The 17804-nt window shown below is 49.2% G+C and overlaps 1 protein-coding gene across 1 annotated transcript in view; it reads right to left on the bottom strand.

Annotated features, from left to right (window-relative positions):
* SLC4A5 (solute carrier family 4 member 5) overlaps positions 1–17804 on the bottom strand; it is an 88844-nt gene that overhangs the window by 13442 nt on the left and 57598 nt on the right. The window contains exons 15-21 of the mRNA XM_032497879.1: positions 16927–17198; positions 12487–12545; positions 9880–10080; positions 5956–6069; positions 4516–4677; positions 3580–3758; positions 2238–2310 (exon numbers count right to left, since the gene is read on the bottom strand). Coding sequence (XP_032353770.1) covers positions 2238–2310; positions 3580–3758; positions 4516–4677; positions 5956–6069; positions 9880–10080; positions 12487–12545; positions 16927–17198 — 1060 coding nt within the window. The remainder of the gene's footprint in view (positions 1–2237; positions 2311–3579; positions 3759–4515; positions 4678–5955; positions 6070–9879; positions 10081–12486; positions 12546–16926; positions 17199–17804) is intronic.

Here is a 17804-nt window from a genome sequence, read left to right as displayed (position 1 = left end):
TACAAGCCATTGAATGTAGTTCCCTGTGCTGTACATATATAGTAGGCCCTTGTTGTTTACCTATTTGGTACATAGTAGTTTGTATCAGCCAATCCCAAACTCCCAATTTAACCCTCCCTTCACCCCCCCATCCCTGGCAACCGTAAGTTTGTTTTTTATGTCTGTAAGTCTCTATTGTGTAAAAGTTCATTTGTGCCATTGTTTTTTAGATTCCATATGTAAGTGATGTCATATGATATTTGTTTTCTCTGACTCCACTTACTATGATAATCTCTAGGTCCATCCACGTTGTTGCAAATGAGCCCGTTTATCTTTTCTAAATTAATTGCATAAATTAATACAAAAATACAGACCATAGCTTGGAAAAGTTAACATTTGTGCCAGAAACTGCAGCAGAAAGGAGTTTCCGTTACTGCTTAAAATAGAAGACTGTTACATCCCACGGAAGAAAGAGTGATGTGACCACACACCGTCTAAAGGATGACCATCAAAGGCCTTAGCAGAGTCGAATCTTATATGCAGCATTCTGCATTTCAGTAACGTTAAGTACACGTTGTGGCCACGCTATTTCTATTAAGAAGACAGGCACTGTTAGGGCAAAACCAAAAATTTGCTAATATCAGGTATGTCAAACAGGAGTGCAAAACCCTAGAAAATGTAACAAATGTGTCTGTAAGATAACTGACCACAATGCAAACAGAACAGAAGGAAGGAAACTAGTGGAATGTTCTAACTGCTTTGTGTTCTATCCAAATACCAACAAGAGCTTGTGGGAAAGGACTGAGCCCCACAGCTGGGGCAACGGGCCTGGGCTGCCCGAGGCCGGCTTCTGTCTCACAGGGAGGCAAGCTCTGCACAGGAACTCCTGGCCCCCGAAGTGCCTGTTCTGTGGCTGGAGTGTTTTTACAGGCACGCTTGGCTGTTACACAGTAGCAGGACTGACAGGCAGGCTGGACCTGCTCTGCAAAAGTAACTATTCCCTGGCCATTTAAAATACCCTTTTAAATAAACAAAATGCCTGCCCACTTGTATGTATTCTGTTTCCTGGAAAATGTAACCAACCCTTAAAAAAAAATCCCCCCTCAAACCTACTGTTTGGTTGTGCCCAGCACCAGTTCTCAAGCCGGAAGTAATTCGCACAGTTAAACTAAACAAATCAGTTAAGATCATAGCTCGTTAGTCAGCCCTGAATGAGCTGTTCTGGGGTATTCGGTGGTGGTGGTGGGGATCTGCAAAAAATTGGGCAACTACAAGTAAGCTTCATCCAAGAAAAGAAAGTCTTTCACAGGCATTAAGGGGAGGACCATTGAATTGGTCCCCATCCCACCCACCCGCCCTGTCCCCGCAAAATCCCTATGTTAAAGTCCATTACAATGTGACTGAATTTGGATATAGGTCTTTTAAAGAGGTAATTAAGGTAAAAACGAGGTCATATGGGTGAAGCCTAATTCAATATGACCGGTGTTCTTTTAAGAGCAGGGGGTCGGGACGCAGACCTGTGCACACACAGGAAAGACCTTGTGAGGAGGAGCGCCGCCCACGAGCCTGGGAGAGAGGCCTCGGAAGCACCCGAACTTGCCCACGCCAAGATCTGCCCCTGGAACTGAGCGGAAATAAACGTCCATTGTTTACGCCCCTCAGTTGGTGGTATTGTGTTCTGGCCCCCAGAGCAGATGCGTGTCTGGAGTGGAGAGACTGTTCTAGGGGCACGCAGGCTCCAAATGCACCCCTGTTTGAACCCATCTCTTCCAGCTGATCTGCAGGCACAGGAGCAAGAGGAGCTTCAAACAGTGAGAAAAGTCACTCACGTGCCCAAGTCGTGCAAGACGGAGGGGCAGAAAACAGGCCCCAAGAATAGTGACAGAAGCCTCCTCCTGTAAGTTTTAAATTTCAGAAAAATAGGTGAGCAAGGAGGCCTCTAGCAAGCCCTCAACCACAACATGGAAACACAACCAGCTCGGGAAGCTCCTGATCGAAGCAAGGATGGAACTTGATGGAACTTCCTGAGAAAAGAATGACCTCCAGAAAGGTGAGGGTGGCCCCCTGGGAGGGCTGGGGAAGAGCAGTGAGGATTGGCCGGTGCTTTTAGTAAAAGACACAATATCACAGAAAACAGTAATGGTGACCAAACATCTCTTTGGCCTAATAGGATCCCCTGCCTTTTTAGGGGACACACGGGAGCCCTCTTCCCACCTGCGAGGCATCAGGCCAGTGCTTCCTCAGGTGCAGAGTCTCACCTTCAGGATGGGAGCCAGGAAGACGGAGATCCCTGTCAGGATGAAGACGATGGTGCCCGTCACTCTCTGTTCCCTGGCAGAGAAGAGAACGTGGTCAGCATGGACTGGGAGATGCTTCACAACCGTTCCAGCCCTCTCTGGGCAGCTGGAGGTTGTGGTCAAGGCCCTGGCCCCTGCCCGCTGCCCCATTCCGGACGGAAAACCAGGACTGGAAGACCAGCTGGCTGGCACATGGGAAGAGAGGGAACTTGCACTGAGGTGAGGGCGTTTGACAGGTGCATTCAGGAGGCCATCCAGTGCAGTGGCTAACAGAGAGATGCCTGGGCCAGACCAACTTGGGCTGAATCCTGGCTCTGCCATATAGCATCAGGCAAGGCCCTAAACGTCGTCAGCACCAGTAGAACGTAGCTCGTGGCGCCACCTCAGGGGCTGTTGTGAGGACAAAGTGGCATGTGATGTCCTTATGATCCCCGCCCTTCGACTGTAATAAGCCCCCGCGTTTGTGCGACATGACCGATGAGGATTTGGGGGAAGAGGGCATGGCCGCTGGCAGAGCAGGGAGCAGGGGCTGGAGGCAGGTATGTTTTCTGGAGTGCCCAGACCCAGGACAACCCTGGTGGGAGCTTGGGGGCTCTGGGGCGGATTGCTTGGGCCCAGCCATCTGGGGCTCAAAGGTCTGGAAGGGGACCCTACCCTGATCACGGAAAACCCTTGCGCAGGGCCAGCTGGGCAGCCCACGGACCCCGAGGCAGCGGGGCACAGCGCTTAGGACAGCCGTATATGAAAATGCCAACGTCTGATGTGGACTCAGCCCAGAGGTCCTCAGAGGTGGAAGGCGAGCTTCTCTGCCTGAAACAGGTCAGGGACCTGACATCGGTGTAAGAGGGGGGGCGAGCAAAGCCACAGAAGTGACAGGCCCTGGGCCACAGCCTGGGGGTGGGAGTGGTCCTGGAAAGGCTTTCTGGAGGAATGGAGACTGAGCAGGACCTGAACCCTCACTTGGAAATGTTGGGGGTTGGCATGGCTAGGGAGTCTTGAAGAGGAGACAGAGGGACAGGTCAGAAGGGGCTCCGTGGGAATGCTTGAGTGGCCTCCCTAGGTGAGAGGTGAGTGTATGGGGGTGCGCTGCTTGGAATCTGTTAAGAAAAAAGCACCACTTAGAACTGAATTGCTGTCTCCTGCTTCCCTCCCTTCAAGGATATCACTTCTAGCCCTAAGGTTCCTGGGCAGTCAGAGGAGCCCTATTCACCCAGAGGCCTTGATGGTAAGAAAAACCGGCTTCCCCGACCCCCGACCTGACCACTCTCGCTCAGGTGGCCCCCAGGCCCTGCCCTCCACCTACCTGACCCCCAGGAATTGTGGCTGCTCCCCAGGGGCACTGGTCTCCGTCTCCATCTTGAGGCTGTCGATGTGGGCAATGGAGATGACCGTGGCAGCCACATACCAGGGGAGCCCCATGAAGGAGCACAGAGCCATGAGGATGCCCACCCAGAACAGGTCCAGGTGGTAGCCAGCAGCCTTCTGCAGGGGACAGTGGGAGGGGGGAAGCTGTCTCGGGAGCCTGTTCCCAGCCACCTTCCGCGGCGGGCGGACAGAGCTCTCCCCGAGGCAGCTGCTTGTGGAACACGGCTTGAGGGCTCCCCTTGCCCTTCTAGGCAGCACTTCGACGGGGCTGCCACCCTGATGCGGTCAGGCCGCACCGACCCCAGGGCAAGGGAGGAGATGGGTATTCAGGTTGGGAAAGGCCCTGGGTTTGGGTCCCTGGGAAGAAGGTATCCTGCCTAGCGGCCACAGTGTCTCTGCAGTTCCTGAACGAGAGGCCCCAGGTGGGACAAGCTTAGATCAAGCCTAGAGTGGTCCAGATCGGGATGGGGGAGAGGGCAGCCTGGGTCTCCTCAGACCCCAGGGCAGGGAGGGCAGGGAGGCTGAGGATGCTCCTCTGCCTTGCGGTCCTGGTCAAAATCCTCTTGTTGGGATCTGCTCAGACGCCCAAGTTCACTGTCAGGGGATGCAGAGCAGGAGGGTCACTGTGGGAGAAGTGCAGGGGCCAACCCTGGGCTTGGCCCTGGTCCTTGGAGCCTCCCCTGGCCCTGCTGGCCTTACCCACATCTGGAGGTCACATTCCCCTCTGCCCACACCCTGAACTCCAGTCTTCTGCCCCCATATTTCGCTTCACAAATGACCCCAAATTTTGAAAGAAGCACCACCTCTCTCCTTCATTCCGTCCAACTTTGTGGAAAGAAAGAGGTTGTGCCCCTGCTTCCAGCACCAGCCTTACCCTCAGCTTGTTCTCCTTCCGGTTGACTATGACGGCCGTAATCTGCTGGTCCATGAAGATCAGGATGGTCACCAGCAAGGCGGGCAGGATGCTCGCCAGGTACACCCACCACGGGTTCTTCCCAAAGGGGGCCACGAACCAGCCTCGGTCAGGCCGCGTGGGCTGAGCGGAGCAAACGGAGAGGGCCCTTTCCTCTCTCCCCTGTCCCAGGGCACCTGCGGTCCGGCCCACTCTCCCAGCCTTCCCGCCGTTTCCCCACCTGGGGTACTTTTCAAGTGTAGTCTTTTTCCTTAAAGACCTGTAACTTTAAGGAGATCCCGGCAGGCACAGACTTGGGAAGGGCGTGGTGTGTGCAGAGCAAAGGAGATGTTTTGTTGCAGCTGCCCCGGGGATTGTGTGGGAGATAGGGAGGTGCCGAATCAGAGGGCACTGGGATGCAGCTTGTGGTCACTAATTGCAAACTATGTTAACAAGAAAAGAAATGAGGCCCAACAGTCAAGAATAAAGAAATTGATGGGCCCAGTGCCTGACGCTTTCTGCCTCTCCTCCGAGTCACCTGTCCGGGGAGCATTATAGAATTGTCTGTAAAACAAGACCAGTAATTCAGGCTTGCATATTGAGGATAAGGGATTATCCTTGTGGGAGCTGGGCTGAAGTTTATCTTTTGTTTTATTTAAAAGAAAGATGTACTTTAAATTTCAAGGCCAACATGAGTTTTATGGGATGTTTAAGCAGAAATAATATTACAAAGGTCAACCCCTCAAAGGCAGGGAGGGTCAGTTGGAGAACCCGTACCTCCCAGTCTAGTTTAGACGGTGGTGTTCCAGTGAGGGAGCAGAGCTCAAGGGTAGCTACAAGCAAACAGCACCATCTCTGGACTAAAGGGAAATTTCTCAAGCAGTAGTTCTCAAACTTAAGCAGCCCCCAGAATCTCCTGGAGGGCTTATTAAAATGCAGAGCACTGAGCCCCAGCCCCAGCCTTCCTGATTCCATAGGTTTGGGGTGGGGCTGAGAATCTGCATTCCTAACAAGTTCCCGTTAGATGGTGTGATGCTCGTCTGGGGGGCACACTTTGAGGATCCCTGTTTTAAAGGATCATTTTCAACAGATCCCAGGTGGCCCAACTTGGAGACTGCCAGCAGTGAGGGAATGGTAGACCCAGAAGTGGAAATCAAGGGCTTCAGCTGGGCTGGAGGGTGGATTCCAGCACCTTCCCCATCCTGTGGCTACACAGCAGGACTATATCATCGTGAATATATCCCCAAACCAGCATCTCAAAGGACTGCCCCCAGGCAGGCTGTGTGAGGAAGGGTGTAGCACACACAGAGAACCCACAGGGTGGCTTGGCTGAATATATCAAAGTTTGATCAGCTTAGAGGGGAAGGATCTGCAGCGGGTGGGCAGGCAGAGAGAACGCCAGGGCAGGCGCTGGGGGCAGACCTTGATGACGCTGGGCACGAGCAGCTTGGGGGTTGCCAGGCCGAAACAGGCGTCAATTCCACAGAACAGCAGGATGGAGAAGATGATGGAAAAGTCGGCTACCAGGGCCCGAACCTGCAAAAAAAAGAGATGAGCAAGTCAGACAAGCGCCTGCCCAGAGGAGAGCTGTTAAGAGCCTAAGCTCCCGAGTCAGAAGACCCAGGTTCAAATCCTGGTTCTGCTCTTGCCAGCTGGGTGACCTTGGGGCCTCAGTTTCCTCCTCTGTAAAATGGAGGTATGACAGCACCTGCCTCATAGGCACATGTGAGCTGTGACACATTCAGAGGGCTTGGCATGTATTAGTCAAAGTGGGACTCATTCCCCTTTAAAGTGTGTTCTCCACCAGAGCAGGGACCATGTTTATGTCACTCGGCATTCAATATCTAGTAGTTAGTACAGAGCACGGCGCAAAGTAAATGATCAGTTAATATTTGTTGACTTAGTAAAAGAATTTCGCTTTCAAAAAAAAAAGTGGGGATTGTTGTTATTCATGTGGCATGGCCGCCATTGCTGAAGACATTTTCTGGGGTGACAGACTGAACTGGGTCACCCATCGGGGTAGTGAGGGTAAGGGCTGAACTCTGAAGGAAATCCTAGCTTCAAAAAACGTGTGACAGATTGTCGCACTGGTACCTGGGCCAGGAGCGAGGCCCCCAACTCTGCTGGGGACCCGTGGCTCCTTCTCAGACCTTCTGTCCACTAAGTCCTCCACCTCTTGCTTCCCTGTTTTAGGAGGCCCATCCTAGGCCAGGTTTTAGACCTCACCTTCTATCTTGCCATCTTTTCTGTATCTCTTCAGAGATAGCAAATTCCAGAGAACAACGGGGGAAGAGGCTAGGGAGCACGAGGGCAGATGACAGCACATTTAATTCATTCCCTGTACCCCCTACTCCCCTTTAAAATTGTTAATCAACATATATAATCAATTAAAACCCCACATAATGTAAAAAGCATAGTCCCCTTCCTCACTTTTCCTCACTCTGGTCCCCCCTTCCAGATACACCCATTCCATCTACTTGACTTTAGTTGTTTGGGTGGCTTCCCCTGGGTTATTAACTAATATGTTATATTTCTCTATTCTGATCTACTAATTTAAGGCACTGTCTGTTGATAAAGATTTAGCTTACTTGCACTATCCCTCCTGCCCTCTCCTCATTCCCAATCTTTGAGAGTTATTTTTATTTTTACTTATTTACAAGAATCAACAGAATGCAGTAATCCAATAATAAAGGACAGTCAAATATAGTTACACATATTCGAGAAATCAATCATCCAAGTTTTAAATAATAAGTAGTTCATTTGTGTCTTTTTTTTTTTAGACTCCACATGTAAGTGATATCGTATGGCATTTTTCTTTTGACAGTTATTTTTAAACTCCTATGGGTTTTCCTTTGCGCTTTCAAGTTACATAATTAAATCTCTTTTCCACGAACTTTTACCAATATCTCTCATTCTCCCTCAGGCTTGTTGTCCTGTCCTCCCCATCCTTCTCCCCCTCACCCCTTTCCATCTTGTGACTCCTCACTGCGAGCTGTACATTGTCAAAGCTGAGAATGCTCATCTTCTGTGAACATGTCTTCTGTGTTTTATCTAGAATTTGATTCTAAAAGTTGAAAACCAGTAGCAGCTTTCCATTATTACGATTATATAAAATATTGGTCACAGCAGAGCCAAGCAGTGTGCTAGGTTTACATTGGCTTTTTTACCATAGTCCTAGCATCTGGATCAAAAAATTATTACATTAAACCATACGGATTTGCCATTTTTGGCAGGTAAAAATTGTCAAATAGAGGTAATTTCACATGGTCCAGCCTAACATAAAGATGGATGTAATAAAGAGCTGTGAATTCCCTCCTACTTTAAGAAATAACAGTGCACCCATTCAGTCTTGAGGATGCATTTGTGTTACAAGTACACTATTTTTCACTCAGTTTGTATACTGTAAAGCTTCCTAAAGAGCCTTTTGGTTGGTCTTCACAAAATATTGGAAAAAATTCAATTATTCATATCAAAGATTTCTTCATCTTCATCATTATTGATAGTAGTAGTAATATTTATTTACGATGGCTCTGGGAGAGTGCTCATGGGATTTATGGTAGAAGAGAGTTGCTAAAATTCTTCCGAGTGCGCCATTTCATACCTGTTGCTCACATATGCAAATACTGTTTGATTAACAAACACTTTATTCTAGCCACATAACAGAAAATTAAAATAACGGTTAGCATTTTCAATAGGTTAGACAAAATCAAGTACCTAGGAATAAATCTAATAGAAAATGTGCACCTCAAGACCAAAACCTATAAAACATTATGGAGAGAAACAAACACCTAAATAAATGGCAAGGTATACCATATTTATGGATCAGAAGACTCAGAATTTGAAAGGAGTAAATTCTCCCCAGATTGATATTTAGAGTCAATATAATTCTATCCGAATTCCAACACAAGTTTTTATTTTGGTGAAATTTAAGATGATTCTAAAATGTATGTGGAAATGCAAAGGGCCAAGGCATCAACGAAAAAGAAGGACAAATACGGAAAGTTTGGCTTATAAGATATACAGACTTATTATCAGTTTTAGAAATGAATGCTGTGAAACTGGCATACGAATAAACCAGTGAAACAGAATAAAGAACCTAGAAACAGATCCCATCATATGTGAACATTTGACATATGGCAAGGGAAGCACTGCAGAGCAGTGGGGAAAAGATGATCTCTTTTTTCTTTTTTCTCTTCGTTTTTTAAATTAATAGACTTTTTTTTTTTTTTACAGCAGTTTCAGCTTGACAGCAGAATTGAGCAGAAAATACAGAGTTCCCACATCGCCCTCCCCACCCACACATATACACTCCGCTACCCTCACCATCCCTCATCAGTGTGGCATATTTGGTACAATCGATGAACCAACATGGACACATTATGATCAACCAAAGTCCATGGTTTACATTAGGGTTCACTGTTGATGTTGTACAGTCTATGGATTTTGACAAATGCGCAATGACATGTAGCCACCACTATAGTATCACGCAGAATAATTTCATTGCCCTAAAAATCCCTTGTGCTCCATCTATTCATTCCTCCCTCCCTCCCTCCCCCCAAACCCCTGGAAACCATGGTCAAAAAGATGGTCTTTTTTAAAAAAAGCGCTGAAACAACTGGCTATCTAAATAAAAAACAAAGAAACACACTCTGTCTCTTACTATATGTCAAAAGTACTTCTGGTGGATTAGAGAGCTAACATGAAAGGAAAAGCAACGAAGCTTTTAAAAGATAACATAGGAGAATATCTTCTATCTAATATTTTCCTTGAGGAAAAATTTGATATATTTGATTACAGCAAAACTAAGAATCCCTATTAATCAAAAGATACCATTAAGCGAGTAAAAAGGCCAGTCGTAGAGCAGGAGAAGATATTTGTAACACATATGATCACAAAAACGGTTTCTATCTGGAATACGTAAAGAACTGCAAATCAGAAAGAAAAAGACAGGCAACCCCGTTGAAAACGTGTTAACAGATTTAAACTGGCACTTAGAAGAAGAAAGTCAGATGGCCATACGGCCAATAAACACATGATAAGATTTTCAACTTCATTAGTCATTGGGGAAATAAAATGGGAAAAAAAATCCACAGTATACTACTACACAGAAAGGCTGAAGATAAAAGTCTGACAATACCGAGCGCTGCTGTGGGGCCTTGACAACAAGGGAACCCAGTTCTCTCTGACTCCAAAGTCTGTGCTCTTAATGTGAAAAAACCTCAGCGAGCCAGAGCTGATGCGGTGTCCATCCCAGCAGATGGACCAGCACCCTCTCAGACTCCCCGAGGGGGCTTCCCTGTGAGCTGTCTGTCCGTAGGCTCCATCTTAACTGAAGGCTGAACATACCTTGGTAGGGAAATAGCGGCTGAATTTGAACTTCTTCAGGGTCAGGGTCATGGAGTATGTCCCGAAGAAAAGGATGAAGGACATGAGTGCCAGGTCTGGGATAAACTGGCAGGAGTTCCCGAGTAGGCGCCCACCATAGTTCAAACACTCCTTTTTGCTCAGCAGGGACCAGTCCAGCGCTGTGAGGTTAAGGGGGTTGTACTTGGGGACCAAGACAGGAGAGAAATGGTCAGGGCCTTCCTGGCAGGTCAGTTGTGAGTCCCTCCCTCCACAGTCCCCAGGCAGCCCCTACACCCCTCCCACCCTCAGAGGGGCCCCAGCCCTCCTGCCCATGGTGGCCCCCCAGCAACAGAATGACATTCTTGGGGACAAGCTGTTTCAAGGAATGACAAGCAGGAGGCTCCTGGGGAAGATTAGGAGCTGACATGTGTTTCTTCGTTGTGTTCTAGGATGTTCTGCTTTGTGAGTGAGGGGGAAAAGCGCAGAGGGTGGGACTCCGTCCTCAGCCCAGGATTGGCTCCCATCCCAGCCAATCAACCATGGGCCCTGTCTGCACCTCCTTCGTGTCTCACATTTACCCTCCCCCTTCCTTCACCTATGCACAGCCTTTTACATATTGGGGCTCACACCCCACCCTTATCAGACTCTCTTGGGTCAGTCACCTGCCCTTTGGTGTCCCAGATGCTTAAAAGCCAGGGCAAACAAAAGAATTATATATACATATACACACACATATATATATGTATATATATAACTAATATACATAATATGTATTTCTACATATGCATATTTCTGTATATAGTCCTATATATATGTTCCTAAGTATATATGTACATCCATTCATATATGTATATTCACATATGTATTTTCATAGATATATTTTCTAAGTATAATAAAAGGAGAGAAATGTATAATAAAATTTAATATATAATTTGAAAAATTAATGTGCAAATATTCTGGAACTTTCATAATGAAGTAAACAGATGCTTGCAAGCAGCCATAACATATGTGTGCATTAAAAGAAGTGTGGTACTTTGATATAATAATGGTCCCCAATGAATGGCTCCTTGTGTCCACATTCCTTTGCAATGTGACATCAACAGCACTCCCATCAAAAGGTGAAGTCTATTTCTTTACCTCTTTGAATCTGGGCTGGCCCTAGGCCTGCTTAGACCAATAGACCAATAGACCAATAGATTGGGGAGGCAGTGGCTTTGAGAGGTTCTGAGCCCAGACCCCAAGAAGCCTTGCAGCTTTCGCTCTCACCCTCTTGGAACTCTGAGACCACCATGCTGTGGAAAAGCTCAGGATCGGAGATGAAGATCAGACAAGAAGAGACAGCCACAGCATCTACTGACCATCAGCTGCCTCCCTCAGTCACTGAAGCCTCCATCGCCGCCGTGTCTGCCAGCGTCTCCACCCTGGCTTCTCTCTCGTGACTTCCCTGTGTGATGCCCCACCCTCCCTCTGTCTCGGCAGGACTGGTCCACCCATTCCTCAGAACACTTTTCCTGCTTTTCCTCTTGTGCCCTTCTGTCTATGCTGGTCCCTCAGCCTGGATTGTGCTTGTCTCTATGGAACCAAATTTCCCAACCTTCAAGCCCACATCGTGTTCTGCTTCCTCTAGGAGGCGCTCCTCTCCCATCTGCAGGGTACACTGTGCCTCCACCGCTGGACGGATGCATTTGACCTGTGTTTGACTCTACTTGTGCTGCCCCTTACCCTTCAGGTTAACCTCCCACACGCACATTACAAGCAGGTGGGAGGGGAGGGGCCACATCTGTGTCTTAGCTGTCTTTGGAGCCCTTACAGCGCACACACACAACCCCTTACACGTAGTAAGTATTCAGACACAGGCACTGACTGATTCCATCTTCCCTCCCTCAAAATCAGATATTTGAAAAATCTTAGGTTAAATGGCCACTGAGCAGTCAGCTGCCTGTGCAGGGGTAACCTAAGGAGCGACCTTAGGGACACTGAAGTCCCCGAGTCTCCCCTCAAGGCTGCCCAGGTGCTACCCTTCCCCTGGTTTCGGAGTTCCCACCGTCGTCAGTGCCACTTAGTCTAGGCGCTGTCTCCTGAGGGCCACTGTGCGTCATGACTGGAAAAGGCAGAGCAGAGCCGGGGCCCACGGGGACTCATGAGTGCAAAGGACAGGGCAGCTTCAGAGTAGGGGGGAGCCTTAGTAAACCTTCCCGGGCTGGGAAGTAGCATCGCTTTGGTAGGAACTGGGAGTCCTAAGTGGAAAGGTAAGGAAGAAGGCAGAAAGATGGATGGGAAACTGTGGACAGCTTTGTACAGCCCTGCTTAGCATTCCTCACCTCTGCCTCCCGTCCTGTGGATGTGTGCGTGTGTGTGTGTGTGTGTGTGTGTATGCAGGAGGGCAAGATTTATGCACATGGATTGAATAGAATGACACAAAATGGGATTTTGACAGCATACTCTTAAAATAAAAATCTGCATTTACACAGCTCTGCAGGTGACCCTGGTGTGCAGTGGGGCTGACCTCTGTCAGTCTGGGTCACAACAAGATGGTCTTGGTCTCCCCATTCTTCTCTGTCCCCACAAACAAAAGCTCTCGAATGTCTGGCATAAGAGAGGACTTACCAGAGAAGTGTTGGTGTTTGGTGGCAGCGTGGCTGAAGCATTGAATGAAGATGTATTCGCTGTGGAGGAGCACAGGGCATGGGGCAGGGTCAGCAGCCTGTGACACCCCCGGACGCCCCTTCCCCATCTCCATCCAGTTCCTTAGCGCCAAGGACTGGCTCTCACTGTGAGGGCAGCAGCTCTCCTCACCTGGCCCCGGGAGGGCAGGGCTGTGGGAGGGAGCCCGGGCCACGGCTCGGACAGACTAGCTGGGCCCGGTTAGGACAGCTCCTGCCTGATGCAGAAGGGCTGGCTTTAAAAGCTGAAGTAAGGAATCTGTCGCCAAGACAAAACACTAACACAGTTGGTGAATAATGTGCCTCGTGAATCCCCACCAGCCACTTGACCGATGTCTGCGTTCTTAGACTTAAAGAACATTTTCAAAGAACTTACTCTTTGCCCTGCACTGTGCCCAAACCCTTACACACGTCACCTTGCTAAGTTCCTAAATCCCTAAGAAGTCTCCCCCTTTTAAAGATGAGGTAACTGAGGCCCAGAGAGGCTAAGTAACCTGCCCATCGCCCAAGGTCACACAACTTGCACTTGGAGGAGCCATTTTCCCTACATCCCAGGCGGGTGCACCTCCGCACTCTACACAGCAAGCTTCCTTCCCTACGCGGCTCCCCTCATATACACCTCCCTTCTCTCCTGCTCTGTCCATATGTGCTTTTTTTTTTTTTTTCAGGTCATCTGGGCCTGTAAGAACTTGTAGGTTATCTTCCCTAATTTGCCCCTTAAATGCAAGCTGAGGAAAATTAAACTTGTGCCCAGGATCTGAAGGAGAATCAGAAATCCAAAGATGCTGCTCTCAGCTGTTTACTCCGCACCCCTTGTCTGCGTGCCCCTGCCCCAGCCTCAGTGTCCCTGTGTAAGTGGAGCAGAGGAGGGTGCCCTTCAGGGGCCATGAGACGAGTTGAGAGGAACTGAAATCCCCTCCCTGGGGGCTGCGGCCATTCATGGCAAAGGCAGCTTTGGAGAGCCGCTGGTTGCCCTCTCTTTTGCTCCGGCACCACGTGGCCAGCTCCTCCTTGCCTTCCTCCTCCAAGTGAAGGCTAAGCTCTTCCTCCGCAGCCGATTTGAGGAGGGAGGGAGGAGGCCCAGTCAGTTTGCTGGCAGTAACCTGAAATGCATTGCAGGCCTCGTTTGGCTCCTGCTGGCTGTGGTTAGGAACCCAGAGGGAAGAAGAAGCCATTCTTGAAGCTTCCTTTAACCTCCAACACACTGTCACAGGACAATAGATCACAGGGTCCTTCTGTGTGGCTCACTTCCGGGCCAGTGGGGCTGGGAGTGGCTAAGGAATTCGGTCTTGACCCAGGGAAGGTCTACAAACTCAGAGATTTGTTATAATTATTCTTTTTGTTTAATTAAATGTTTCATTTACTATTATATTACTTACTTATTTTTTACTTTGGTGGGGGCACGGGGGAGGTAATTAGGTTTATCTGTTTTTGGAGGAGGTACTGGGGATCGAACCCAGGGCCTCATGCATGCTAAGCATGTGCTCTACCCCTTGAGCTATATACTCTCCGCTGTTACAATTATTTTGAAGAACGCTTCACTTAAGAGAAATCAGGGCCATCTATCCGCTGCTTTTTCTCACACTGGAGACCAAAGGAACACGATGCACAAGTAACAGCGGAGCAGAGAAGCGGGGCAAGAAGGCTGCTCGGGGCTCCCCACGCAGATGCTACAGGACTGCCGGCCAGCGCCCGAGCCTGGCGAGGGCAGACGCCCTTCCACTGCCCAAGGTCGCCGGACCAGACATCCCCTTGCCGTCTTCTGCTTAGACTTAGCCACTCTTTCATAAGGAGAACTCTGTAGGGTTTATCTGAAAGCCACTTTGAGCTGAAGAAGGAAGAACTGTAGCATGAAAACTCCCAGAAAGTGTCCAAGTATCAAATATTGAAAAATTCTAGTGTTTACAAAGCGGTACTCACTTGGGATTGAAAGCAGCCCAGTCAGTGTGTGCAGCAGCCATAAACAGAATACAAATCAGTTACAATGGAAACAAGATGAAGTTAAAAGGAGTGCCCCCAAACAAGCTCTTATGACAGCGAGTGACACAGAGTGACAGTGCGCTGTAATCAAACTGCAGTAACACTAGGGTTACGGAGCAGTTAGTAAGCAAGTGGCCCGCGGACCGGGGAGGAGAGCTTCCTCAGTCAGCAGCCCCCTCTCCAGTCTCCAGAACATCTCGAATTTTCCTTTTCTTGGTCTCCTAATCAAAGCTCTCCATGAAGAAACTGACAATCGAATCTCACTAGGGTTGGTTGCTAATAATGACTGGGTTGAACAGAGCGGTCGTTCTTAAACTTAAGCATGCGTGAGAATCACCTGGGAGGTTTGTCCATAGACAGCCAACTCTACCCGAGTCCTGATTCAGCAGGTCTGCGGTGGGGCCTGAGAATGTGCATTTCTAACGAGTTCCCAGATAGGTGGATGCTGCTACCGGGGACCCCACTTTGAGAACCACGGCAACAGTATGACCCAACAGAAGGAGGTGACATTAGGCACCTGGGTGAGGCCAGAGGAGATGCTACTTAGAGGCAGGTGGATTTTTTTATGGTCCTCAAATCCTACCTTATATGCTCTTATGTGTACATCCCCTGCCCCTTGGGCACCCCTCTCCTTGGTTTGTCTTGCGGACAAATGATTCTCAAAATGGCCAAAGCTCCACCTATGCCTCCAGAATGTGGACCATTTCTGAAAGAGATCAAGGGACATGTACTTCCAAAAGCCATGTTTGTGGGAACATCTGTGTTCAGCACAGTGGCTCCTCAGGCCAGAGGGTCTGAGCAGAAAACGGGAGTGCCCTGATGGATGCAGCTTGGCCCACAGAGACGGGATTTGCTCTGGAGGGTGACAACAAGACATGGCACATAGGATTCCTCAGCCCCCTGAGCAAGCAGCATGTTCTGGCCCAGGACAAAGGACAGCTTCGTCTTGTGCTGGATTATAACGGAATAACTCAAAATTAATGACAGAAATAAAAAGAAAGAAAAAAATTAAGTCTCAACAGCTTTACAAATTCAGTGACAGAGGGTGGAAGGGCACAATCAAAACTACATTTACCTTTACGAGGTCTAAAGTAGCTGCACAATAATTGTGCAACATATATTTTTGGTTGACTTATTATCAATATTTTATCAATAGTATGTATTTAGGTGCTGAATGGCACAGAATCTACTTATGCCAAACTCCAACCCAATCTGAGGATAGACATGAAAACCTCACAAGTGTTCCATGAGACTGGCAGGGCCAGCACTGACAGCCCTCTTTATAGCTAGGGAGACAGGTTTGGTGTGACCTTGGGGGTCTCTGGACCTGTTTGCTCTGTGAGTCCAGCCTGGTGGTGGGAGCAGGTAACGTGGACAGCTCTCCAACCCCTGTACCATAGCATCCTGGGCACCCTGGGCACATCCCACTGAAAGCTCTTAGGGGCATGATTATGACCATGAAGGAAACCGGTGGTTCATCTATGGGAAGCCCTAACTTTACAGATGACACTTTTTGGTCAGAATGAAACCACAGGGATGGCACTGAGTATTGCCACATTGACCAGTTGGTTGATTCAGCCTCCCACCCAGAGCCAGAATTGTTCTTACAATACCTTTGGCAGGTGGACATCCAGGTAGTGTCCAAGCAGCTTGCTACCACTCGAGGGGGCCAATACCTTTCAGGATGGTTGCTCCCACCACTGTAAGTATTTCCTTGAATTCAGCCAGCATCTGGCTTCCTGGAGCTTTTGCCCCTCAGCCCTTGCTCTGCTTCTTACAGTTACACAGGGTGAATCCAGCCCCTCTGTGACATGACAGTCCTCTCTCACCTCTCTAAGAGGTTGAATAACCCCAGGTTCTCCAACCATTCTTCAATGACATGATTACCAGGCCCTCTTCCAGCCTGACCAGCCCTCCACCCTGGACACATCCCCATCTGTTGAGGTCTTCATCCCTCTGGTGTGAACACATTGGCAGTGGTATGTCAGGGAGAGCTCACACGTCATGCACTCAGGGAGCTGGGAGGGACTTTAGGCCCCATCAGATCTACCTCTGGCCTGGAGCAGGAACCCTGAGCAGCCTTCCTGACAGGTGTGGCCTCCACATCACCCTACACTGAGGTAAAGCATGGCTTCATCCCTACCTGGGGTATCACTACCACTGCTCCCTCCTGATTATAACCCTGGGCTCTGGTATTGTGACACTCATTAAAGCTCCTGTCCCCTTGGTTTCCTTCCAAAAACTGGTTTAAGATGTATTTGACCCTTTGGGGCAATAAGCCCTTGGCTGAACAGCCCCCCCAAAGCAGGCTTATTCTCCTGCCTTTGAGCAGAGAGCTGGGGGATGGGGTGGGGGGAAAGGGTGGTGGGTGAGGGCCCAGGGTACCTCTGGGGTTACCGGTCACCTGTATCCGGGGCGACGCACTCGCATTTGTAGGTGGTGATGGAGTCAGGCTTAAAGTTCATGTTGATGGGGTAGTACTTGAAGGCACCGATCATCTTCTTGATGGCATCGTAGATGAAGATGAAGCTGATGAGGGTGGAGAAACCCTCCTCAGTGAAGCGGGTGATATACTTGATGATAAAGCTGGCATCTGTGGCCACCAGGATAAGGCACTGGACGGCTGAGTGTAGGCCAATCCAGAGGCGGAACTCCATGTAGTCCAGGCCATTGCCTCTGGAAGGCAGAGGGAAGTGAAGGGCCTCCAGCCCAGGGCTCTTGATTGTGCTCGGCTCCCCAGACCCACCCTGAGTGGCTCATCTGCCCCTCCTGTGGCACAGATACCCTCCTAGGAACTTCAAGAGGACTGGGGACAGGGACAATTTCGGGGTGGGGTTGTCTGGTCTTTGAGAATTCTGGGGAAGGATCTCATGGGGTGGCGGGAAGATGCTCACACACTTCAGTTCTTATGTATTTGGTAACAAACACCCAGGGTGAATGACAAACAGGGAATTTCAGAATGACAGAGCTGGAGCAGGCCTCAGAAATGGGCTCATGCTATAGGCGAGTCAGCTGAGCCCAGAGCTGCCTGAGTCAGGCTGCAGCCTTCCAGCCTCCAGCTTCAGACTCTATTCACTGCATTGAGTTTCAAGTCATAGTTGCTAATGAGCAGAGTGGCGCGAATTCTTTCCTCTTGTCCTGCCTGGATTTCTCTGTCTGGGCCGTGCTAACATGCACTAAGGTGGCAGGGAGCAGAGGGAGTCAGGAGGGACCATGTGGCAGGGCCTCCTATAGGTAAAGACAGCTTTCACCCCTGCCTCCCCGTGGGGCTCTGCCCCTACC

The sequence above is a fragment of the Camelus ferus genome, chromosome 15 (assembly GCF_009834535.1).
Source record: "Camelus ferus isolate YT-003-E chromosome 15, BCGSAC_Cfer_1.0, whole genome shotgun sequence".
In the NCBI taxonomy this organism is placed as follows: domain Eukaryota; kingdom Metazoa; phylum Chordata; class Mammalia; order Artiodactyla; family Camelidae; genus Camelus; species Camelus ferus.
Note: the sequence above shows the minus strand (reverse complement) of the source record. Positions and strands in the feature narration are given on the sequence as shown.